At 42.0% G+C, this 26,903-nt stretch overlaps 2 protein-coding genes across 49 annotated transcripts in view; both read right to left on the bottom strand.

Annotated features, from left to right (window-relative positions):
- The window catches only part of TTN (titin), a 293,526-nt gene extending 273,755 nt beyond the window's left edge, over positions 1 to 19,771 (bottom strand). For 44 of the 48 annotated variants that reach the window (XM_081862229.1, XM_081862238.1, XM_081862246.1 and 41 more), the window contains exons 1-11: positions 19,563 to 19,771; positions 17,160 to 17,263; positions 12,141 to 12,344; positions 10,388 to 10,675; positions 8,638 to 8,729; positions 8,298 to 8,545; positions 5,521 to 5,860; positions 4,945 to 5,088; positions 4,294 to 4,413; positions 1,855 to 1,995; positions 441 to 587 (exon numbers count right to left, since the gene is read on the bottom strand). In XM_081862229.1, the coding sequence (XP_081718355.1) occupies positions 441 to 587; positions 1,855 to 1,995; positions 4,294 to 4,413; positions 4,945 to 5,088; positions 5,521 to 5,860; positions 8,298 to 8,545; positions 8,638 to 8,729; positions 10,388 to 10,675; positions 12,141 to 12,344; positions 17,160 to 17,250 (1,815 nt within the window). In that variant the 5' untranslated portion in view covers positions 17,251 to 17,263; positions 19,563 to 19,771. The remainder of the gene's footprint in view (positions 1 to 440; positions 588 to 1,854; positions 1,996 to 4,293; positions 4,414 to 4,944; positions 5,089 to 5,520; positions 5,861 to 8,297; positions 8,546 to 8,637; positions 8,730 to 10,387; positions 10,676 to 12,140; positions 12,345 to 17,159; positions 17,264 to 19,562) is intronic. The other 4 variants (XM_081862231.1, XM_081862244.1, XM_081862245.1 and 1 more) reach the window with 2 other exon arrangements.
- Positions 19,772 to 23,706: 3,935 nt separating this feature from the next.
- Positions 23,707 to 26,903, bottom strand: part of CCDC141 (coiled-coil domain containing 141) — a 110,376-nt gene continuing 107,179 nt past the window's right edge. Inside the window, exon 29 of the mRNA XM_081855686.1 lies at positions 23,707 to 26,453. Coding sequence (XP_081711812.1) covers positions 26,372 to 26,453 — 82 coding nt within the window. The 3' untranslated portion in view covers positions 23,707 to 26,371. The remainder of the gene's footprint in view (positions 26,454 to 26,903) is intronic.

The following is a 26,903-nucleotide window of genomic DNA, read 5'->3' as shown; positions in this document are numbered from 1 at the left end:
TTATATGGCAAGAAAAGAAGTTTAAGTCACGTTAACGCCTCAAAAATAAAAGGTGCCAGAATGAGAGATGACACTGGAATGCGCGGGCAGGGAAAGGTTAACAGGATTAAGCGCTTCGTGCTTTGCACAATGGCCCAGGTCCTGTGCTGAATAAATACCGGCGCTTGGTTATTTAACCGGATGGCTAGTTAAACATAAGAAAATTAAAACACCATTTAGTATATGAATTTTTTAAAGCCTGAAATGTTATCACAGGGAAGCTGTGAAAATATTAGGGCATAGTGTAATGAACAAAAAACAGAGCCCCACTTTCCATTTCTCTTAAGGGACCCAGAACCAGCAGGGTATTAAAAAAAAGTTAGTACATTTATTGAAGGCATATGATAATGTCAATATGAGGATGGGATGTGAGAATGACATCACCCAGCAGGTCTATTCACCTTTTCTTGGATAAGGTGGACTTGTTCTTGTTTGGCAGCCATCCCCTCTGTGGTTTTAACTACTGTAGTGGGTACTTTGGGTTTATCAGTTGTAATTACAACCTTAGGTACAGAAGGTTTCACGGGCTTCACAACTTCTTTCCTCATCTGATTTTTTTTTTTTCCGTAAAAAGAGAGGTGTGATTATATATGATATGGTGTTGCAAAAATATTAACTGGACATCAGGGGAAAGCAAGGCAAAGCATATGGAGCGAAAAGAAAAGAAAAGAAAAGAAAAGAAAAGAAAAGAAAAGAAAAGAAAAGAAAAGAAAAGAAAAGAAAAGAAAAGAAAAGAAAAGAATTCTATGCAGACCCTAGAATTAGTGCTATGTAAGGGCTGCACGCAGTCCCGTCTTAATCCTTTGTGGATCTATTGAATTCAGTAGAGTTCTGTCTAAATTGGGAAAGAGGCAACCAATTTATTATTTAAGTAACGAAACTCCTTTTGCTGATTACTTAAAATGGCCTTGCCCACCCCACCCAACCCAATTCCAGCAATCAGTGAGAGTACAAGGAGTTTGCTTTCAAAGACCCAAAAGGTACATTTATCAACACAAAATAAAAAAATTCCTTCCAGTAGCACCTTAAAGACCAACTGAGTTAGTTCTAGGTATGAGCTTTCGTGTGCATGCACACTTCTTCAGATTGGTATCTGAAGAAGTGTGCATGCACACGAAAGCTCATACCTAGAACTAACTCAGTTGGTCTTTAAGGTGCTACTGGAAGGAATTTTTTTATTTTGTTTTGACCATGGCAGACCAACACGGCTACCTATCTGTAATTTATCAACACAAGCAGACTTTCTGTAACTGCATCATGCTTGATATCCATGTGGAACCATTTGTGGAAACAGTCTAATATTTGTTGGACTTGCAAGCCGAACTAAGTTGCCAAATGTGATTTTTGAGATTTTCGTAATTCATGGTTGGTTTGTTAGGCCAACACAGTAGGCCGTTATTTTGAGACATGGACCTTCACATTAGCAAAATAAGGCCCAATTACAACATGGAAACCAATGAGACATTTTGAACTGGGCATAATATTTCATGAATTTCACTTGGAAAACTGTGATTGCTGACAAATATTTAGGTTGCTTCCCCCCCGCCCTGCTTGGTGTCTGCAACAAAAAGCAACTTGTAAAATGTCAATAATTAACTAGCAAAATTTATGAGCATCCTGGTAAGAAAAAAACAAACAGTTTATAATCTTACAACCTCTAAATATGCAGGATTCCTCTTGAAATCATCAAAGCTTCTATTGTTGCTTCATAATACCACTCATAAATAAAGGGAACTTAAAAGCAACTGGCAAAGAATAAGGTTTGCAACCAAGAGGTAGATGGGTTAACGGCACATTTTAAAAAGCTGTATTCACCTTTTCATGATGAGTGATGTGAATTTGTTCTCTTGCGGTTGAAATTTCTTCTCTGGTTCGCGAAATCTGTTCTTGGGTCTTAACGGTATCGGCAGCAATTATTACCTTGGGCACAGGAACTTTCACTGGTTCCTTTTTTATCTGTTGTTTATGGAAAGAAAGAAAGAAAGAAAAGAAAGAGTTTAAGTTATACCAAATCTCGGCAATAAATCACACCACTTTATCCAGGAACAAGGAGATAAGCCCCAGTGGCCATTATCCTAGCAGAACTAAGTGTACTTAAGTTTATGGAAATCAGTATGCTTAACTCTATATTGCCTTGTGGCCAGCAAGCTAGAGCTGGAACAGCTACACATTCTATGCTTGAATAATTGTGGGAAGTATTAAATCCTATAGATGCCATCCTAAACACACTGTACACTGATATAATGGTTCTCCATAGAATAATTTATTTGGGGGTGAACTCATGGTGTAAACTATTACCATGTGATAAAACTGAGGGAGAGATAGCGAGATTAGGAGTCTGAATAACAAAGAGACCATCCACAAACAGCTGCAGTGTATCCTCACATCCTCAAAAGAGTGTTCCTGTTGTGTGTCCCAGTAGCCAATTATGAGCTCTCCCAAAAAACCTCCATTCTATTTCTTTTCTCCTCAACTAGCACCCAACACCCCACAGATACTGAGTATACTAAATCCTCATTCAGGTGTTGCTGGGTTTTTTTGGAGGGAGGGGGCCTGTTGCCCCTTTAAAAAAAATGATTGAGGAAGGTGTTACTTCAGATTTCCCACTAAACATGCTGGATCTTCCCTCTTTGTTTCTCAGCAGTCCCCATTTGGGGTCCTGTGTTTGCTCTTCACTGGAGTGACACTACATCTTTACCTCTAGAGAAACAAGAGCATTTTAACATTTAGGCTGCATTCCCATAAACAAAGGGTTTTATGTGAAGAAAGGGAAACATCTATAGACATATTTTTTCCCTGAGGGCACGTATTACTGTTGTACTGATTGCATATTCTTTTATAATGGAACAATCCTCACAAGGAGAATTCTATTGTGTTCTGAAAAGCAACAAGAGCATCTTCTTCTCTGTTGTCTGTTCTTCTGTGGTGAACTGAGGCGCAATGGAATTTGTCAGAGTGCATATAATATTCACATGAGCAAGAACTTCAGGAGGTACTCATCTTTAAAGAGGAGTCCACGCTCCTGTTTCCCTCCCACCTTAACTTCTCTCTCCATGGTCCTGATTTAAAGTACTGTAAGTAAATGTGAAATCCGGCATGAAATTATCAGATGCTCACATATAAATCATGTGACAGCAAGCTCTACAATGTTTCAGAACACTTCACAATGAATGGAGGAATGGTGTAGCATCGTGAAACATGACTCACAGAGAAGGATGGGGGGAGTGGGCATCCCAGAACTATCTCTCAGAAAAGACAGCAGGGAGACATATTTTTAAGCTTAAAACTTTCAGTCATATGATGAAGAATCAGGAAATATTGGCCTGCACAACAAGGACAGCTCAGGTGGGATCCAGTGTAGCATTAGTGCCTGAAGTTTGAGAGTTGGTGTTGTTTTGTAAGTGGTTGTGCCAGAGGCAGTACACAATGGTTAACTGCCATGAAACAAAACAATAGCAGTTGTGCAACATCCTATGTAAGTGCAAGGCACCCACTGGATTTGGCTGTTGTGTGGTGCTAAAAACAAGGAGTTCACTAGTGGAATGGCTGTTGCATGCCACAACTGGATATCACTGCTTAGTTTCACGGTGAGGGGATTATGATAGCCCAGTGAAATTTCTGACATCTATTTTTTTCTTTGAAAACTTCCCTTATTTTAAAAATCAGTTCCCCATGTGCAGCAAGGAGAGCAGTTACCAATCAAGAAAATAGCAGGGGGGAAATTACAGCTGTTCTGGGCTCACATAGCTAATGTCATGATTCTTTGAATTCTGCCCAACATCTTTAACATAAGACCAAACTTTAGAGCATTTTCTGTGTTAGACGCTCGTTGTTGGTTTGCTCTCAAACCAATAAAGCTCCTGGGCACAACCAGCCCTCTCTAGTCTAGACACATACATATATATATATATAGATCAGCCACAACCCAAAACGACTTGTATGAATGTTAGCAGTGACAAATGAATGGATTAGGGCTTGGAAGAGTAATGTCACAATAAGCACACACATTCTATTATGAGCATAGCTGTCAAGGTTTCCCTTTTTTTAAGGGAAATTCCCTTATTCCGAATAGGATTCCCCTTAAAAAAAGGAAAAAGTTGACAGCTATGATTATGAGGCTCTTCCAAATCCTAGCAAACAAGACAAAAGGAAAATGGATGCATAGCTTATCACTGATCACGAGGTATACAGCTTGCAAATGAAACAAAAGTGACAAGAAGTGACCTTCCCATGGGTAAAATAGGTACTATTCACCTTTTCATGAGTGATGTGTATTTGTTCTTGTTTAGTAGCAACTCCTTCTCTAGTTCTTGATATTACCTCTTGTTCTCTGGCTTTACCAGTAGTAACAACTATGGTAGCTTCCTTTTTAATCTGATCGTTGTGGTAGAAACAAAGAAAACCAAGCCTTAACATTTATTTTCAGCAAACAGACACTTTGAAAAATAAATAAATCACAAACATCACGACAACTGGAGGAGTATATGCTTGGGGAAAAGTTATTTCAAGCTCAGGCCAGGGGGTGGGAAGATAAGTTAAATATTAGGAACACCTTTGATAGTATGATAAAAGTAATGTTAGATTAACCCAAACTGTCTCGTTGAATCATTGTTTACTGGGGTTATCAAAATCAGTCCTGGGACATTTGTACAGTATAAAAATGGTTTTAAAACTGTTAGCTGGTTCCTGCCATTAATATAAAATGGATTGGTGTATTTATATTAGTTGACCCCATTGGTTTATATTCAGATGTTTTTCTTCACCATTAATACATGCTTATCTGGAATGCTTGCTAGTATTTTGTTAATTGTTTGCTGATTCATGCGGTGGTTGTGTGAATGGCAAGGAGAGGATGTTATAGATACATATATAGAGAGAGAAATTGCTGTTTTATTGTGCTTCTACCTGCTCCTGGACAGGTTGAATGTGTACTGCAGCCATTGCTGTCCTTTTAGCAGTCTGTTCTACAGCGCTTGGATGAGGTTCTCTCACTCTGGCCATGTCTACAGCAGCAACTACTGTAGCAACAGCTGCTGTTTTCTCAATGCCCTGTGGGACCCAAATGAGTCACATGAAAAGACATATCTTTCTCCCCATAGGCATAGAACAACAACAGCAACAACAACATAACAACATGGGTGCTGAGCACAAGGCAAGCAGATGGACTTACCACTCAATCCAGGGATGGGAATCCTTGGTCCCTCCAGAAGCTGTTGGACTCCAACTCTCACCATCCGCCATGTTGGCTGGGCCTTGTGGGAGTTGCGGGCCGAACAACATCGAGAGGGCCATAGGTAAGCCATCCCGGACTTAATTCTATTTAGACATTATGATTCCACTGCCTAAATAGCCATATAAGCAGGGACTGGTGCACAACTTTCTCGTAATTCTACGTGAACAGGCTAAATTCACTGTGAACACCTCACAAGACAGAGCCAATGAGCTGGGGTCTTTCAAAATGTTTCTGAAGAAAGGCCTTACCTCTGCTGCCGCTGCTGCAGCCGCAGCCGTACTGGCAGCAGCACCAACTCCGATAGCAGCCGCCGCTGCAGCTGTGCCACTGACAGTGATCTGTTCCTGGACACCGTATCTCCCCTCCCATCTCTCTTCAGTCTTCATCTGGGTCGTACTTGTCGTTATTCTGGTGTCTCTCATTCTCGTTTCAGACGTGGCTACGTAGCCTTCCTGCTTCCAAGGAGGAAGGACCTCAGAACCCTCCACTGCCGCTGCCTGCGCTTTACGCACCAAGATTGGGGATTTCACAGGCCTGATGGGCGAGGTGGAGACTGAGAGCCTCCCAACCCCAGCAGGAGACACGGACCTGTGGGATAAACATAGCACATTGCTGATGCCACTGAAAACAAAAGCAGCACTAGGGCAGCCTAGTATTTAAATACTTGCTTGGTGGCCGTGGGTGAGAAGGAACTGCATGCAAGGGAGTGAATAAACTGGAATTATTATTATTATTATTATTATTATTATTATTATTATTATTATTATTATTTATTTCATTTACATGTTGCCCATCTGACTGGGTTGCCCAGCCACTCTGTGTGGCTTCCAGTAAGATATTAAAATAGGTATGGATCACTGTGTCTTTCCTCAGTACCTAGTACAGAAGCCAAGGAGACTGCCGAAGGAGGGAGGCCTCTTTCCTCTATACCTAACATAGAAATGCAACAGGCTGCTGGAGGAGAGGAAGAGCTCTGCCAGCTCTGAGCAAGCTAGTAAGCACTTTTGTGGGCTAGGATCATTTATGGGCTTATTTGCCCATCATTTATGGGCTTATTTGCCGGATCTGATTGCACAGGTTTCCATACTCGGTGTGCTGTATACGAATTGATAGTGTTGAGTGCTAACAGAAATCAGCGGAATATGTTCAGTACTTGGAGCGTAAATTAAACAGGTGCCATGAAAATTCAGGGGGAAAGCATATTGATTATTTAGCACCAGCAAAAAAGAAAGTGGGGTAAGTAGACCGGAGTTGTGCAAGAATCAGAAATTAGTTCAGTTTAGATCTCTTAAGTGGTGTCCCACTGATGAGTCAGCTACATTAGTAAAACAAAAAAAGTGTTTTGAATGCATTTTAAACATGCAACACCAAATCGTGATGTACAGCACAAAACTTTTCTATGTGATTTTACATGGCACCCCCCCCTTTGTTACAACAATTTAATTTATGACTTATTTATAGCGGGGGGGTTTCCTGTGTATAGAACCACCCTAAGTCAAACCTGAAGTAGACTAAATAAAATCAACGGATTTAATTTAGTAATTAAATCTAGAACTAGTCTTCTATATATCTACAGATTTTATTAACATCCGATCAGACTCTGAATAACAGCAGTGTGGGCTCAATACTTATTTGTAAAATCAACTTATTCAGAGGAAAATAAAAAGCAGAACTGTGTCCTGCAGGGGACACTGTTGCATCAATGTTGTATTTATATATCTTCTCGGAGGTAGGTTATCTAAGAAGTAAGCAATTGTTTTCCCCCCCAAATCGTTGCTATCACACACACACATAATATATTTATTTAACTTTTCTTTAACAAAATTTGCAGGCTGCTTGACTGTCTAAAAAATCTCCAAGCCCTTTACAAAGGCTATAGAACGTACATGAAAACTGCCAATAATACTAAAGTTTAAAACAAGGTTTTTGTTTGTTTTAAATCAAAATATGAATATAATTGCACCATAGACTAAAATTGCAGATTGAGATACATGAACGTTTTATGTGTCTCGATAGGCTTGCCTAGAGAGAAACGTTTTAGAGGTGCTGGAAAGAATACAGTGAAGGTAACTGCCTAATGCCAGTGAGCAAGGGAAATACAGAGAGTAGGAGCTGCTACACTGAGAGATGAATTCTTGGAAGTGTGGACTGACAATTATGTGGCATTTGCAAATAAATTATTATTATTATTATTATTATTATTATTATTATTATTATTATTATTAACACCCTACCCATCTGGGGTAGGGAGCCACTATGGATGGCTCCCAACAGTGTATAAAAAACACGATGAAACATCAAACATTAAAAACTTCCCTCAACAGATATCTTCTAAAAGTCAGATAGTTGTTTATTTCCTTGACATCTAATGGGAGGGTGTTCCACAGGGTAGGCGCCGCCACCGAGAAGGCCCTCTGCCTGGTTCCCTGTAACCTCACATCTCACAGTGAAGGAACTGCCAGAAGGCCCTTGGAGCTGGACCTCAGAGTCCAGGCAGAACGATGCGGGTGGAGACGCTCCTTCAGGTATACTGGGCCGAGGCCGTTTAGGGCTTTAAAGGTCAGCACCAACACTTTGAATTGTCCTCGGAAACATACTGGGAGCCAATGTAGGTTTCAGTGCCATAGATCGAAGTGGCTTAGTGGGCATACTGAAGTGAAATCTTACCCATGTGCAAAGAAGAGACCCTGAGTTCCAAGCGAGGATGTACCTCATTGTCTGGTATATTTTATCCCTCTTGCTAAACCAGATGGATACTTTCTTCCTTTTAAAAGTGCAAGGAGTTACCACCTTCTTTTTAGGGCAGGGATAGGGATGGGCGACAGAAACAGAAACACATAAGTCGCGTGTGTGCCTTGCTAAGGATTCCCACCCAACCAAAAGGGCATGGAACCAAATGCACCCATCCAAACCATCGGCTTCCAGGCCATAGCATTTTCTGTGTATCTCATTCCAATTTGTATTAAAGTTGCCAGAGGGAGGTTGGGGAGAAAGAGAACTTTGCATAGGTGTTAGAGTGGTTTACCTGACTGGAGATGGTGTTGGAGCTCTGACATGTCTTACAGGAGATGGCGACTGTCTAACTGGGGATGGCGACTGCTGTCTTGCCATCTGTACTTTGGCAGCAATTATTGGCGGAGTCGGTGATTTAGAGGTAGGCCGCGGTGGCATCCGTGGAGGAGCCTTGTGTGGCAGCTGTTGCCCAGTGGCACTCGCCTCTATAACCATCTCAGCAGTTGCAAGTGTTCTGGCGTCAAAGTGGGCTTCTATCTTCTGCAAATGCAAATAAACAGTCAGGAGAATCTGCAGCAATAAACACAGACATCCTGAAAACTTCCAGTAAACCCGCCTGCCAAAATACAAACCTTTTCAACTCTAGTTTGTCTTGTAGCTTGTGTAATCTGAGCAGTCGAAACAATTGTCTTTGTCTTTTTAGCGGGAACAGCCTCTTCCTCACCTAATGGAAAGGGAAACCACACTCTTAAAGTGCAATATAAGCAATAATTGGGTTTTGTGTGTGTGCGTAGGAGAATAAAATCTGTTGTTCCAATTTTTTATGTTCACATATAAACACCACCAGTAAAAAACACACCCCAAAAAACCCCCCAAACCCTGCCATCTGTTTTTCTTGGGCATCTAGACAATTAATGGAGGAACTGTTGATATAAGATTAGTCTTTTTGTACAACTATGTAATTAGGCCAACTGCGTGATGCATAATAATGAAGACATTGATGTTTCAGAATCATGGCAGCATGTCATATAAAGCCTAGAAAAACAAAATGACTGAAACATAGAAATATGTTCTGTGTGAAAGTATTATATGGTGGCTTCCAAATATTTGGATCACTTTCACCAAGTTTCATGTGCTTTCTTGAATCTAACCTGTATAACTAAGGATATACCTGAACCTAGAGGAAGTGTGTGTAGGGGGGGAGTCCTGTTGTACACGTATAAATCCTTTTGCTGATAGGATGCATTAGTTGGGTACTGTGCAGAGCTCCCCCGGTCCAGCTGGGACCCATGCACACATGGAAACAAGCTCCTACTCATGTATCCCTAGCCTGATGGGGAATCTCATGTGATACATGCATAATTCCACAACCTGATCCAAAAGCAATGATGAGTGCATATGCTACATACAACCTAGAGGAGGAGGAGGAAGGAAGAGGAGGAAGAGGAGGAGGAAGAGAAGAAACTGCCATAGACCTCCATTTACCCACTGGAGTGCCTGTAAGCATATTTCCAAGTGAGTCATTATGAAGTGACAATACACAACAGGACAAGCCCTGAAGATAAGAAATCAAACCATGCCTTGCTGGGTTTTTATAGCAAAACAACTTTCAAAAAATTATAAGATAAACATTTTGCCTCACACCTACATAAGCGACTCCTAATTATTATTTTTGTATACAAAAAGGGGAAGAAATGCAAACAGTTACCGTATTTTTCGCTCCATAAGACACACTTTTTCCCTCCTAAAAAGTAAGGGGAAATGTGTGTGCGTCTTATGCAGCAAATGCAGGGGGGGAGGCAGGCAAGAAAAGTGGGCTTTTCCCCAGGAGGGAGAAGGGACTGACGCGGCCAGTCAGTTCCTTCTCCCTCCTCATAGAAAAGCCTACAGGAGCCGCACGCTCCTTAAAGGGTGCGCGGCTCCTGTGCCCTTTTGCGGGAGGTGGGGGAATTGCTATAGCCACGCGCAGCTGGAGAGGCTGCGCGTGGCTAAAGAAGCCAAGAAAGTGAGCGGGATCCATCCGCTGTCCACTGCTCTTTAGGGCTGGGGGGGGGTTATATTTTTATTTTTTTTAATTTCCCCCTCTAAAAACTAGGTGCGCCTTATGGTCCGGTGCGCCTTATGGAGCGAAAAATACGGTATGTTTATGTGATTGAGGGGTGGGAGGGTGAAGAAATACTTTCTCTCACGCTGAGTTATTTAGGATAAGTTTCAGTCTCGAGCGAATTTTTTTACAACCCAGTTACAAATGCTTGAGAGACACGATGTTGATGGATCTGTTGACGGAACAGTAATAGCCGTGTAGGCACTGCCATGATGATACAATAGGTATGTGGGGGTTTTTTTGTGTGTGTGGCTGACACACTTCTGATCTATTATTACCTTGAACCAGAAGTTCGGCTGTTGAAGTTGCTCGTCCCACGCTATTTGTGGCATTTACTGAATAGGTGCCGGAGTCTTCGGGGTAAGCTTCTGCAATTATTAAACTGTAGAGGTCTCCTTCGTGTAAAATTTGGAAATCAGGGGAGCTTTGAATTTCTGCTCCATCCCGATAGAACTTCACCACAGGTGTAGGGATTCCAGTCACTCTCACGTCAAGTCGAACTTGACTTCCTTGTCTTGCTGTTGTGCTCTGTAGTCGTTGTGAAAAGTTGGGTGGCGCTGTTTCAGCTGTGGTTTAAAGAACAAGAAGAATGCTCAGATAAGAGGGGAACAAAAAAGACCAGTTCCTGTTGATTGTATTAAACCAGTTGATTGTATTAAAATTATTATGTTAAAACAGGAGTGGCCAACCTGTGGTCTTTCAGACATTACCAGGCTACAAGTCCCATCATCCTTGACCATTTGCCACACTAGCTGTGACTGATGGGAGTTGGAAGTCCAATAGCATTTGGAGGGCCAGAGTTTACCCATCCATGTGTTAAAATATTAACTATGTATTAAATATTATCAATAATTGTTCCAGTAAAGGAATCCCAGATTTTATCTTTCATACACCTTTGCGGCATCAAAATTGACTAAATCAGAGGAAATTATTGTGTCAGTTTTGACTGAAGCATTTCAGTGGCAAACTCTTACAAGAAAAGCATCAGCTGAGATGATCAGAAAACAAAGGGATTTCTTTGTATCGGTTAAGTAGTTCCACTAAAATCAGTATAGCTTCTGGTATGTTAAATATTATTCACAAATTATGAGGCAGGATCAAAACATGCACCCAGACACTTTATATTCTCAGGTTGTAAGCATATTTGTCTCCTGAAACACCTGTACTTTGCCTTTTGGAAATTCTGTGTACATGTGCTGAACAACACACATAAATATACATAACGTAATACGTTATATGGGCACAAATGCTTGATTCTTTGGATAATTATATCCTTTTCAAGGGAAAAGGTTCATGGGGGTCCATTGAACACAAATCTGTTGCCTCGGCCCAGTATACCTCAAGGAGCGTCTCCACTCTCATTGTTCTGCCCGGACCCTGAGGTCCAGCTCTGAGGGCCTTCTGGTGGTTCCCTCACTGCGAGAAGCCAAGTTACAGGGAACCAGGCAGAGGGGCCTTCTCGGTAGTGGTGCCCACCCTGTGGAACGCCCTCCCATCAGATGTCAAAGAGATAAATAACTATCTGACGTTTAGAAGACATATGAAGGCAGCCCTGTTCAGGGAAGTTTTTAATGACTGATGCTTTAATGTATTTTTAACCTTTGTTGGAAGCCGCCCAAAGTGGCTGGGGGGACCCATCCAGATGGGTGGGGGTATAAATAATAAATTATTATTATTATTATTATTATTACTACTACTACTACTACTACTACTGATTTACATGTGCATCTTGGGGACATCATGTGCAGGCCTCATGTATCCTATAGTTGACTGGTCCTTACTTCCAAGCAAAAGTATTTAGGATTAAGGGGTAAACTAAATATGAATAATCTTATAATGACGTAGTCCTTGAATACAGAGTAGGATTTAGAAGTGGGGAAGGAGATGAAGCAGCTTGCTTAATGGTGTTGATCTCTTGCGCCTTTCTTAATTTCATGCTTCTAAAAAGTGGTATTTGTGGGTCATTTCACTGGGTTGGCAGGTGTCAGAAGGAAAGTGTCAACTGTTGATATTCCCCTAATTCCAACATACCTGTTACAAGTAGTTCAGCGGTACTAGTTGCTTGTCCAGATCCATTGGTGGCTTGTAGGGTGTATCTTCCACTGTTAGCGGCTGTCACGGTGGAGATCACAAGTTTAGCGCGGCCATCGCTATATGAGATCTGCACACCGGGCAGAGTTGCAGCAGAAATAACCTGACCATCCCGATACCAGCTCACCTCAGGAACTGGGGAACCTTTAGCAGGAGAAAGACAGTTAAAGCGTTACTGTTGTTAATAAGGTTGCCAAATGTCACTGATTGTCACCCATGCAGTTTTCAAATGACATAGGGCCTCAGATCCTGATTAGGCAAGAAGAATGTGATTTGAAGGATATTGCATTTTGAGAAAAGCAACGCTGGCCGTGCCGTTGGTTGCCAGAACATGTCAATATTCATTTCTGCTGTCTATGCAGTTGGAGCCATCTGGCAATCTCCTTTTCCACCTTCTAATAATTAATAATAATAAACTCTCAATATTTCCATCTAAATTTTCAATGAAAGAACAGCTGAGATGCAGACAATGAGAAGGTAGCTTTCCTAGGTGACAAGTAGAATTTAACTTGTAATGCTTAATCTTTTTTTAAAAAAGGGATAGCTCAAGAAAACTGAAGGAGTTGAAATTATTTGCACATCTGCACTATACCCTATAAAGTGGTTGTATTATAAGGGAATTCCATATCCAGCAGCATAGGAGGTAAAATTAGAACACTTGAAGTCCCTGATTCAAGTCTCAGGCTCTCTGTGAACATACTAGGTAATCTTAAGGAAGCAACAGTCAACTTTAGCTTCCCACCTGTAATGAAGGGATACTTGTTCTGGCTAAGGCCAGCCCTATTGTTAGCCAGAGTAAGGAAACCTTCTGAGCACCATCAACCATTCTCCGTTGTTGGAGGACATAAACTGGCCTGTCCTGCTGTATAAGCTGCTGTCCTCAGGATAAGCGGAGGGTTAGAGTCCCTATCCTGCTAACAGTACTGAAGTAAGATTCAACTGGCCAGCGCAATTGGCTTCTATATATGGAATGGTGCAGAGATGGAACACCATTTTGTCCTTTGCCTCAGGCGGTAAAATGTTTTGTACTGGCCCTACATCACATAATTTTTGCAAGACTTACTGAGTGGATGCATGTAAAAGTGCTACGGTCACTTAGAAATGTGATGTATAATATAAATAAAGTAACAGTTTTATGTTGTAGTCTGAAAGATTGTATTTTGCGATAATTTGGAGGGAAAGCCCCGATTTGCTGACATTAATATACAGTTTACAACCTAACTTTAATATTTGACCTGTAAATATAGATATGTAGTCCGATTTTGCATTATCATAGGTAGAGAAAGACTAAATTTTAAATGCCTGATTATTGAGAAGAGGGAAAGAATTGCAAGTGCGAAGTTATCCTTCGTTGGTGATTTAGGGGCTCAGATTTCAAGAGATAAAAATTGCTCACAGATTTTAGTGCATGAGAAACCCAAATCCTGAATCACTGTCGGCCCTGTCCAAATTGATGAGCGGCTTTGGGGAAGGAGGGATTTACAACACCTTGCAATGTGAGTTAGTGTTAGCAATAAGATGACTTTGTGCAAAGGATTGGATTGGAGACACAAGCAAAAGAGAAACGGTTTCAGAAAACTAGCTCTCCCTGTGATACAGAGAGCCTAGGAAAATACTCCCACCATGCTCTGGTCTCACTGACATACTAAGCAGTCCAGTGAATGTGGCAGATGGAATAAATTTGAGGGATAAAAGGAATCTTAACCCATAAGATGGGGAGTGGGGAACATTTTTCAGACTGAGAGTCACATTCTCTTACCTGCAACCTTCTGGGTGCCACATGCAAATGGTGGGCATGGTCAGAGGCAAAAATGGGAGACACAATTGGTTTGACTCTTAGGTACGTATGATAGGCTACATTCTAGCCATGCAAACACCAGTAGCTTTCATACTCTCACATCTCCCACAGACCTCTCACAAGAATTATCACCCTTCAAGGTCTATTTTAGCCAGGCAAACCCTACTTTGACTCGGAAAGCAAAAGAGGAGCTCAGTTGAGAAGCCCTCCGCCCCCCATTATGATATACCTCACTGCATCTAAGGCCAGATTAAGGCATGCTGAGGTCCTAAACTATGTCAGGTTTAAGAGGACCCAGACCGTCACACGCACACACAAAATGTATCATTCTAACAGAAAGGACAAGAGAAATCATAAATATCTGTGCATGCATATACACTGGTGAATAGGCGAGAATGCAACTGGAAACTAACAATTTAACTAGAACGTATGGTATATCTTGCAATAGGCCTGTTTGTTGTATATGAAATGCCTTACATTTAATGAGCAGAATTGGTGGAATATGGTGGAATATGGTGGAATATGGTATGGTGCTCTGAGGTACAAGATCCACTTGCACAATGGGACTTCCTCCTAACCTTTCATTGCTGATTTGGGGATTGCCGGGAAAGAATAGGGAACATGGTTCCATGCATGCAACAGTTTAGCTGAATCCCACCCACTTCTTTTTATATATAGAGGCCCCTTATAATCAGAGGCCATAAACTGAAGCTAAACTGAGCTTGTGTATAAATCTAGCACTGAGTGCAGCTTCTGTGACCAAGAGATCGCCACACCCACCACTGCTGAGTTCTGATACCAGAAGTGACCTCAGCAGAGAGAAAAGGTGTTTGGGCAGAGGGGCTGCAGAGAGGTAAGCATCCCTCTATGCCCCTTTTGTTAAAAATGCCCCTTTCCTTTTGTGTGTGAGAGATGGAGGCAGTTCCATGTTTAAACTCATGAGACTGTCGCCACCAACACTTCAAGCTTAGCCTTTGGATATAAAGGCAATAGAATTTACTTTCAAGTAAGTGCTAGGCAGTATAGATTCCCACAGGCGAATGCACAAATCAACGGTCCCAAGAAGGATTGACTGCCTTGCCCTGGCTCACACTGCAAAATATATGGTTTCTAGCTCAGAAGAAGGAATTAGAGTAAGCCACACAGATAGGACTTTGCAGGAGGTGCTATGGGGGGAAACTTCCAGCAGCACAGAACCGAGTCCTGGCAAGGCTACTCATGTATCTTAGGCTGGTTCTGCTATTATACTGTGGCTCATGTATCATGGCCATGCACAGGAATAAATATATATTATGTTGCCTATGCCCAATGTGTGGCCTATGATCTACCTAAGGTATGTATTCTGAGTCATGGGGTATTTCCACATCATGCTCAGATCCAGTAATATGGCCCTTAACTTTAAAACATGTGGGCTGCTATAAGCTGCACCATGATCTCATTTGGCCTGGCAATGCTTGCAGCACATCTAAAACAGGACCTGCCATCGTGAAATCTGGCTTTGTGGACAGAGACTTGGATGAATTTGGGCCACTTTGGAGCATGACTTTGTGGAAGCTTAAGATTTAAGGGATTCAGTCATGGAACTCCAGCCTTTGGTGTGATCCAGTGGGGCTCTCCTTCTACGTTCTAAAAGCAGCTTACTGCCGATTCATCCCATTGCCAGCAATTTCAGCCTGTGGCAGCTGCACCACCACCCACTCTAGTCAGCAAGTACTTTTCCTGGACAGCCACTCTGAGTAAAGATGCAGACCCCAATTATTCTCTCCTCCAGAATGGCCTAGTGCCATGGCTTGTTACCCATAGATATTTATCATGATTGTGCCTTCCTCTTCATGCTCCATTCTCCCTCGCTACTGTGCAGAGGCAACAAACCATGGATCTTGGCTTACCATTACATCCAAACCAGAGATCATGGTTTGACTCCCTTTCACCTCTACTATTCTAAGTTTTCACTCTAGGAAACCATGATCTCTTGCCAAAATTTGCTTTTGGCTAACCAACTGCACTTTCTCAGAAGGAGAAACAAACCACAAACACTGGCTTGGATGTATCCATATGCCAAGGATCATGGTTTGTGTCCTCCCAGTGCAAGCAGGGAGGATTGAAAGAACATTCTTTAGGCAGGTTTGGGGTATATTATTTACTATGTAGTACCAGTTTACCATGATGTGAACTGGTTCTATATCTGCTAAACTGTAACTCACAGAGAAGGAAGGGACTTAATCACCTGAAGTATTCCACAGTTGTGCACCTTGACTGTATATAGTATATACTGTCAAATTAAACCCCCCACCCAACCCCCCCCACCTCTCAGCACCCCCTAACTGTTAAAGAGGTATAAGAGTCCTTTAAATGCATGGTGTGTGAGAAACCTTTACGTGGTAAATAAATTATGCAAAGTAGTCCGCACAGGAATGTGAATGGTCAGGCTAAAGCCTTGCTGTACATTGACAACTATATTTCTCACTCTACCAACTGACAGGAAAAGTCTTCCCTGAAGCAGTCTATTTCCCCCATTTCAGCTTAGGGCTGAAGTTTTCCTCAGGATAGGAAAAAAAGGATACTCAAGGAGGACTACTAGTATTTGCCTCTATCGGTGGAGGCAGTAATGCTTCTGAACATCAGTTTCTGGAAGCTGCAGGAATCAGGTGTACTCTTGTGTTTGGGCCCTGTCTGAGGGTTTTTCCACAGGCATCTGGTTGGCCACTGTGAAAACAGGATACTGGACTAGATGGGCCTTTGGCCTGATACACCAGGCTCTCATGATGTTCTTATGGAATCATGTGGTGTCAAACTGAGGCATCAGTGGAGGAAGAACTAACGCTGCCTTTGACGTTTTATGCCTTTGCGCCATAGGGGGAGCTAAACCCTCACGAAGACACCCAATACCCTGATGTTGTTGATGATGATAATCCTAATAATCAAACCCTTCATCTGATCCTCCCTCAGTGGGCCACCACTAGTGCAGTCAGTCACTGCCATCACGCCAGTGCAAGCAGGTAGGGGACCAGTGTGGGATGGAAACAGAGGAGGTATTAGAAAGCCCACCCCCCACCTCAGATGATCTGATACATAGGAGAAACACTGTTCCCCTTGACCATGGTGTTTGGAGAAACCAGCAAAAGAAAAGGGAATCCACGATTGTGAGATAAAAGCCTTACCACTAATGTGAGCCTCAAAGGTTGCGGCACTACCCTCCAGTGCCACAACACTTTGTAACGGCTGCGTGAACGTCGGCGCTTTGGTTGACATCTTTAAAGGCACTCTGAAAAGAAAGAGGGAAATAAAAAGCATATGTGAGATGTCGATCCTTCTGAAGTCCTGAGCATAGAAAGCACAACCAGCTGACATGAAACTCTTTGCCCTACACTTCCCTATGACATTCTTGACTGAGTGGCACCCTAATAGCAGCATTTTATGGAGGTTGATGCATTGTAATTATCCCGACTATCTACAGCTCTGATTAGCACAGTCAGTGACCTTGTTGCAAATGGCTTAAAGGGAGCTGCATATAGAATCATGGAGTTGCAAGGGACACTGGGGGGTCATCTAGTCCAACCCCCTACAATGCAGGAATCTCAGTTAAAGCATCCATGACAGACAGCCATCCAACCTCTGCTTAAAAACCTCCAAGGAAGGACAGTGCATATTGCCAAATGGAAATGAGCACGCTGCTTAAGAGCCTCCTATCTCATGCTGCTATTGCTTTATTATCTGACATTTGCTGCACTCCTTAAGCCAGAGCTTCCCTAACTTTTCATGTCGGTGACCCCCTTTTCAGACATGCATCATTTTGCAACACAGTAATCCGGCTTTACTAGCAAACTGGAGGTTAAACTAAGCCCTTTCCAGCTCCGGAATGAGCTCAGGGAGCGTTCACGCGACACACCTACACACTGCAGCCGACACACAAATGTGTTGCGATTCACCGTTTGGAAAGCTCTGCCTTAAGCCCTTCTCAAACCAGAAGTGAAAATGGAGGGGTGGAGGGTGGGAGGAAATGATTTTATTCAAAATCAAAAAACTGCCCTAAAGTGCTAGTATCATTTCCCCATTCCACGTGCCTTTTAATGAGTGACCATTAAAGTATACTGGAAATCTTCAGTCTATGTGGAAATTTAAAAGTCTTTAAAAAGAACCTCCTTAGAATGCTTGATAGTTTCCTTTAATTCAAAAGATGTACTCTGTGGGGAGAGGTTGGGGGAAGCAGAATAAAAATGTAAAACATACAAGCGGCACAGTTGAATCTAGGTTAGAGAGTGAGGAGCCCTGTGAAATGTGAGCTAGGCTATAAGATAACTGACACTGATGGTTTGAACAACTGCAGGAAGGTGCAAATACTGACCCCACCCCACCCCTAAAACATTTGTTGGTAAAACACAATGTCCTCACTTTCTGGCAAACCACATAAAAAAAGCATATAGCCATGTAATAATTCAACTCAGTATGCAAGACCTATAATATCCCTCTGTATTTATTTGCCTGCTGGATTTGTCATAAAAGAGGCAGGATCAGTATTCTGATATCTTTAATGAATTCCCACAAAACTACAAACTGAGGTACCAGAGAATTTACTAGTGGCATATGGGAGGCTTATTTCTCTCAGTTATCTTAAAAACTCCCATGCCTGTAAGTTCAGGCAGCAGAATTCCATTGAGATAATAATAGAAAGCTTCATAATAGCATTATGAACATGCTGCCTTTTTGTGTATATGGCCCCCTTTCTTCTTAAATACTGTAGTTAAAACTTCCAGATTTATAACAAGTGAATTCCTTTACATGAATTCGTTGCAACGCTTAGTCTTAAATTGAGAATATTTAGATGACTTTACAACGTCATTTTCCAAGTTGGGTTCCTCACATTATCTGAAGCAGAAAGAACTGAGCTAAAAGGAAAGAAAGCAAAGACTACTTAAGGCAACTTAATTCCATAGCATAGATGTTTCAGTCCCCAATTTGTTTTCTTCTCTACCTTAATGTAGCGGGGGAAATTGCTGTTTATCCAAACGGTAATCTTATATGACTTTTGTATCATTAGTATTTCGAAAGTATGCCTGTGAAATGTCACATTCCAAAAATAACCACCCTGGGTTTGACTGACAGCAGGCAAGTGGTCCAGATCTGCAGTGTAACGGATACCCCAGCAGCTGATTCCCTTAAAAAGTCATCAGCGACTAGCCGATGCCATGTGCATTTTATCAGAGCTATTCTGGGAGCATCTCCGTTTATCTGCAAGTAATATAACCTTGAGCACTCCCTGGAAGCATTAAAAGTTAACCAGACATTTTAATAGGCATATATATATATATATATATGAAATAGCTTTTCACACTCAAGCACATTTAAAGACATATTAGCCAACTATTACAAAGACCTAAAAATTCATTTGCCAAGATATCTATACTTCTGCATTCTGGTTTAAAAGAATCATGTAGGACTTCATGCTTTCCCCCCACCCCACCCCTTAATTCAAGCTACTAGACACTCCTAGGTACATGCATTTTGTACCAGGGCTTTACTTGACATAGAAAACACAGCTCAGTCAACCCAGGCATGCCACTCACCTGATTGCACAAGAGTGCCTAAATTGGGTGGGCTACGCCCAAACGTAAGTTCCTTAAACGACGTCCTTATCCAGAGTATGATTTTAAACAATCCCAACATGAGAATGGTTGAGCCTCTAGCCGAAAAAAACAAAACTACACGGTTGAGACGGTGTAGTTTTGCTTTTCCCTGCAATCCCTACACCCGAGGCGAGGCTGGGAATGCACGACTGCTCAGAAGTGCTAACATGGTTGTTTAGCTTTTTATACCCCAGATCTGCTGACAAGTCTGCCTCTGTCACCTCGGTGCCACTTCTGATTGGCTTCCCCAGCAAAAAGGGGTGTATGTCCGCTTAATGCAATGGGCCACCTGTTTGCCTGATTGACAATGCTAATTTTGGCACTAGAAAGAGAGGCCATGCTGAGGAACAAGCAACCAGGTTTTTTTCCAGAAAGTATAGTTGTGTAGGGGACTGGGATTGTATCTGATGCTACTAAGGAGTTCATGCCTTAGGTATCTTTTTTTTAAAAAAGTGGGAGAGTAAAGAAATGGGGTCATGTGGGTGGCTGTGTTAATAGAGATGTTATTAGCTAATTGTGATAAAGAGTCAACTAAGTAATGGGCACTTCTAGTCCCAGTCCAGCCAAACCATCCATTTGCCTCCTTGCGAACAAAAAAAGGGCAAATTCAACTGTCTATCTCCAGGTCAAATAAGTAAGCTGGTTGCATACCAGGTGGACTTATTATACTGGAAGAATATATTATTTTGACTTAATAAAGCATTTACATGTCAGAGTGATTAGCACTTCTGAAGAAAGTTTATAGAATCATATAATTGAAGAGTTGGAAGGGACCCCAAGGGTCATCTAGTCCAACCCCCTGCAATGCAGGAATCTCAGGAAGTTAAGGCATTGCTTCTAAAAAAAATAAAGGTAAAGGACCCCTGGACAGTTAAGTCTAGTCAAAGGCGACTATGGGGTGCGGCACTCATCTCGCTTTCAGGCCGAAGGAGCCAGCGTTTGTCCACAGACAGCTTTCTGGGTCATGTCACCAGCATGACTGAACAGCTTCTGGCGCAATGGAACACCGTGAGGGAAACCAGAGCGCATGGAAACACCACTTACCTTCCCGCTGGAGCAGTACCTATTTATCTACTTGCTCTGGTCTGCTTTTGAACTGCTAGGTTGGCAGGAGCTGGGACAGAGCAATGGGAGCTCACCCCGTCGTGGAGATTCGAACTGCCAACTTTTTGATTGGCAAGCCCAAGAGGCTCAGTGGTTTAGACTACAGCACCACCTGCATCCCACATTGCTTCTAGGATGACTTAAATGAAGCATGTTCCGATGCAAACAAAAGCATTTGTTTATTTCATATAAATTGGAGATAACCCTTGATCAGAGATCAGAGGTTGGACCTAGCAAAGAGGAATAAAAACTGTGCTGCAAACAGCAGAATGTTCAAGAGGGGTGGTGTTTTGCAGTCCACCTCCCCGCTTCTCAGAAAATGAAAGCAGAGATAAGATGTTGACTGCAACCGTGGTGCCCTTCTGTTCATGGAAGGGCCCTGGATGCAGTAAGGCTTCCATGGGGGAAAGGAGGTGGGTTTGGGTACCAATCTTGCCTTCCCCATGCAACCCTCTGGATAAGGGCCAGCCCAAGACATTTTGGCACCTGAGGCGAACCCCAAAATGGTGCTCCCCTCCCTGCAAGGGAAGAAGGGGTGAGTGAAGATCTACATCAGGAACGCTAGGGGAAGAAAGACTGACATTGGGATCTGCTGCACTTGTGGATCTTGCCATCTGAGGCAGTCACCTCACTTGGCCTCATTGGTGGGCTGACCCTGCTTTGGCCCACCAAAATCTGCTCACTGGTGTTCATTAATTTCAATGGGTATACTCTGAGTAAAATTTAGTTGAATACCACTTAAGGAACATTTTAATTTGAAAAGTGGGGTTGTCTCCATCATGATTATGAGAGATAGGTCACCTTTACTCCCATTTGTTGGAGGGGAAACTGAGGCTGAAAATAGTGGTTTACCTCAAGGTTTCACGATGAACTGTGACAAAGGTTGAACACGGCCCAGCTCTCGAAGATGGATGGTGAACACAACTTGTCTAGGAAGTTTATGATGTCCTGGATGCAATGCTGGAAACTTAGCTTCATGATTAAAGTTTCATTATGTGGACAAAACACTAAATCATTGCCGAAGTGTTAATCCATATTACCAGGGGAAACAGCCATGTTATTAGGGTAGTAGTTAAAATCTGGAAAGAAACAATTTTTAGCAAGCTCCCTCTTGAATGTCTTCTTAAAGACTGAACCATTTTTAGAGGAAATATTAATTCATTTATTTATGAAATGTATAGCCAGCTTTTCATCTAGGGATGGAAGAGAAATTCCACTCAGTTCACATTTAAACGCACCCACTTTTTGGAACAATAGATGAACCAGAACACAGATACCTTTTTGAAATTTGCACTTTTCCAAATTTTGCAGTGGTGTTCTTTTGTAACGTAAACCAAAATGCATATACTCAGCTAAAGTGTGCATAAAGTTGCTTAGTGACCATTAACATACAAAAATTAAGGAAAACTGCTTTACAAAAAAAATTAAATTGTTCTATTTATTAAATTTATATACTGCTCATCATGCAAGGATCACAGTGTAGTTTGCAGTATAAATATGTGTCTTAGTAGAAATTCACATGAAAATACCGATGAATTTTAAAAATACAAACTGATATGGAAATGTGGAAAACTAAAGACTGGGGAAACGAGAGAAGCATTTTATTTTCGCTACGTGTCTCAAAATGGCTTCTCAAATATTGCCATGCCCGGTTATCACTGGATCTAGCACTGGATCTGACTCCAATATCTGAAGTAAGTACACCTTGGAGACTCTTCTGATTGGCTGGCCTCCCACTCTGGTGAGCTTGGCACACTGTTGCTTAGCAACAAGACTACAACAAAGCATTAGTGCAAGGATTTCTCCTTGTGCAACTGAATCATCTCCCCTTCTTCTTACCCCACCCGTGCCCCATAAATCTGTTCTCTGATTTCCCCGCAAGCCTCCGTATCATATTGGGGGACAGTGTTCACTTGTGTGTTTCCCTTGTGGTGTTAGTCCTTACACTTTTGCAAAAATGTAGAATAGTGCCCTATATAGTTATATATTTAGGATTAAAATTACCTGTACTCTCGCCTTCTTTGACAACCAGGGCAGGTTTGATCTATGGCTATCACCTCAACTCAACGGTGTCCGCATAGGATCTTACTTTTCCCCAAGGCAGCAGTAGCATTACAATAAGTAGCTCATGGCCTGAGGGTTCAGTTCAGACCCCAGGGGACTTTTTGTCTTGTTCCCAAATTCTACAGACTTTTGCCTAGACCCTAGTTATGTACAACAGCTATTCCCTCGGCTATTCAAGCCAAAAAAACAGAGCATCAAAACTGTGTCAGAACTTCTGTGGTTGTTTCTACTAAGGAGATGAAGTTTAAGCCTCCCCTGTGGTTGTGTGTCGGCTTGTGTCAGCTGTAGGCAGCTGAAGCCAATCTTGCTAGGCCTTCAGCCCAGGCCCAATTTAAAATATGGCAGCTACTAAAATTAGTCGCTGACTAGAGCACTAGAGTATATGAAGTACTGATACCAACCACAATGACAAGGCACAAGTAATTCAAAAGCTCTTCTAAGGGTCAGCTTCACGCCCTATAACTATAGCCCGTTTCAGACATTCTTCTCTACTTGGTTTTAAATCTCCACACAGAGGGAATAGCAGAATATATGTGTGTGAGAAAGATGAAATTTAAAAACCCTTTAGTCTAGTAAGCGGGTTGTTGTTTTTTTGCATTCCCAGTGATTTACAAATAAATTACTTTCATCTATAATGAACAGTCATCATTAACCACATGGTTTATTACAGAATGGCTACAGTGTAACATATGATTTATTGTCAAACCATGAATTGTGGATGTTGTCTGAATTTATATGCATTACGTCTAGAAACTGAAGTTTCATTTTTGTTTGCTGTTTTTTTCAACAAATCAATACTTTTGAAAGATAAGGAGAGGGATGTGTCTTCCCAGATGTTGTTTATATGCACATATTCACATTCTGATGTGTTCACAAAATGTAAGAGGAAAAAAAATAAATGAACTTTACACTAACATTTTCAAGCAAAATATTTATTTCTTATAGACAAGTTACATTTGTTAAGTTTTAGTTCTTCCGATGCGGTTGGATATAATATAATCATAATGGGTTATGTAGACAGATTTCACTTTGTGCTTTTGCTGTGAGGAGGAAATGTGTGATAAGCTAAACGAAGCAAACAAGAACATAGTCCACAACTTTTGTGACAGATGAGTGAAACTCTTTACTCTGGGCTAAGACAGAAGAAGTCATAAACAAACCCAAAGGTGCAGGGCCTCTCCAATGCATCCCATCTCACACCTAAAAATCAGAGAGCTCAGTTGATGTGCACTTTTGAGTGGCAATTTCCAATATCTCTAACCTCCTTAAAACAGAAAAAATGGGATCATATATTGTGGTACATTTTCTTATTGGAGAAACACACACAAAAGTGAAAATTGCTAGGGGGGGGGGCGAGTATACAGAATAAATTTGCAGCTTTTTGAGTTAACGGAAGTTAGTCAGCGTGGTCATCCCCTGCCTTCCCCTTATTCTCATTTGTGATTTCAGTAATAACTTTTGGGTCGGAAGGGAGCAACATGGCAGCCTGGAAGCTGCATGGAAGATGCTAGAATATTGCCACCTGCCTGCTCAGCTCCTTCAAACTGATTATGCAACAGTATATGATTTATTTGTAACCATCTTTGTCCTTGCTTTATATTTTGTAACTTGTTTCGTACTTGTTTACTTTTACACTGAATTATTTTCTTTAAAATCATCTCTCTATATAATATATAACAAACATGGTCTTATCATATATTACCATGTGATAAGGGTAAAGGTAAAGGTAAAAGGACCCCTGACCATTAGGTCCAGTCATGACCGACTCTGGGGTTGCATGCTCATCTCGCTCTATAGGCCGAGGGAGCCGGTGTTTGTCTGCAGACAGCTTCCGGGTCATGTGGCCAGCATGACTAAGCCGCTTCTGGCGAACCAGAGCAGCACACAGAAATACCGTTTACCTTCCCGCTAGAGCAGTCCCTATTTATCTACTTGCACTTTGATGTGCTTTTGAACTGCTAGGTTGGCAGGAGCAGGGACCGAGCAATGGGAGCTCACCCCGTCGCAGGGATTTGAACAGCCAACCTTCTGATTGGCAAATCCTAGGCTCTGTGGTTTAACCCACAGCGCCACCCGCGTCCCTGTGATAAGGGTAACAGCCTTCAAATTGTGAAGCTTCAAATTGCGTACACCCGCATGACGAAGTCATCCCAGTGATATACAGCCACATTTAAGCAAGGATCTGATACTATTGTGTTGTGAATTTCACCACCCTGGCAGACAGTAACAGGGGTGAGGAAACTCCCAACATAATGATGAGTGCATTATAAAGTAAAGGGGGGAGAACTCATTATAGAGGTGCCATTTTGTGTGTGTGTGTCACTCATGTGTGTTTCATCCTGAGCATCATTGACATTTCTTTTAAAAAGCTCAATATAAAGAGCAGGATAGGGACTCCATTGTCAGAGAGATGCTTTGAGTTAATTGCTCTGATGTGCCAGTCTGGCGTGTTTGGAATAATAGTGGGTAAGCCAGCTTTCATTTTGGTATAGCTTCGAAGTCTGGCCGCAATGCAAACTGTCCACTCAGAACAAAAGTAAAGCACTCCCCCCCCCCCATTTGACTTTTTCCTATGAAAATTGGGTGGAGAAATAAAATTTATCTTTGTACACCAGACTAGTTTCTACACACCCTCACACATCCCTCTCTATCCTCCACCCAGGTAACTAAGAGGCAAGATCAGAGTTCAAGGACATATTCCAGCTGGGCAAAAACACTTGAGGAGGATGTGGAGCAAGACTGGGGGGGGGGTGTTCCAAGGACCTGGAGGGCCACATTTATCTTGTATTTTTATGCTGTGAACTGCTCTGAGATCTATGGATGAAGGGTGACATAGAAATTTAGTTAATAAAAGAAACATTTGTCTCCAAGGCCTGAGGATCCCTACCCCTGTTGTAAGGGATACTGCTTGTGTACCTTTGGAGTGCAGACGGTTTCACTGGTGGTCTGAAAACTACCTGGGTGGATACAATTGGGCCAGCCCAATTTCCTCTCTGCTATGAAACTGTCTTTAAAGTTGATGAATGAACACAGTAAGCCTGTAGCTTTAAACACATTTAACTTGTGTGCATTCAGCTTTATGCATATGACAAAAAATTTAAAAAGGGGAGCATGTTCGGGGGCGGGGGGGGGGGTGACTTTGCCAATCCTGCCAGCCAATTGGTTTTGACCAAACACAATTTGGGCTTTGAGTTCGATCACTGAAACTTAATCACTGCATAAGTTGTGGACTTACTGTAGACAATAATATGATCACGTAGTGCAACTCCAACCTTAACCTTTTGGATAGAGAAAGTAATAAATTTTAAAACTTTGAATATGCCCTCACTGGGCCCAAAGAAAGGTTCACAGGAGTTGGTGATGATCAAAAGTCTTTACAATCACGTAAAATAAAACTTCTGGGTATACTGAACACAAGAGATGACCACACAATCTGTGCCACCTGCTGCGTGATAATTCTAAAACCATTTTGGGAAACATTATGAAGAGCTTGCTGGGGAGGCCATTTCTGAATATCCTCGTGATTCTGAAACTAACATCTCGTACTGTATTTCTCCATTAATGTTTGTTGCTTGAATGACTCAGGCTACATCTTCCAACTCTTCTGCTTGCAGTCTTGATGGAACTTTGGGGTGGTGATTAAAGGACAGCTGTATGGTTTTTCTGTAGTCAAAAGAAGGAAGTCCAGTTTTCTAGTGCAACCAGGATAGCTGGAGATCACAACCAACCATTACCAACAGGGCTTAAGTTGTTTCCAGGCTCACTGGAGGTCAACCACTCTTTGAACAACAGGGCTGTGGTTCTGGAATGCATGAAGTCATATTCAAAAGTGCCACCACTGGGCAACTTCAGTCTGTCTCCACATTCTTGGATTAAATAGGAGGTTTTTCAGGACACATGGCATAGTTCGCAGGCAGGTTTAAGCCCCGACACCACTATTTTTAGACACTAAGTGCTGATTATCACTTCCTCTATGTGGGGCATTCCAGCCATGCTCCATACAAAGAAAAAACTACGCCAAACTTTATCAGCTAGTATTATTGGTGCTTCATGAATGTTAATAATCACCAAATAGCCACTTCTCCAAAGTGCTGTGAAAGTACGTGGTAAACC

This window comes from Podarcis erhardii, assembly GCF_964252035.2.
Source record: "Podarcis erhardii genome assembly, chromosome: 1".
NCBI classification, from domain to species: Eukaryota; Metazoa; Chordata; class Lepidosauria; order Squamata; family Lacertidae; genus Podarcis; species Podarcis erhardii.
This window is presented reverse-complemented; position numbering and strand designations above follow the sequence as displayed.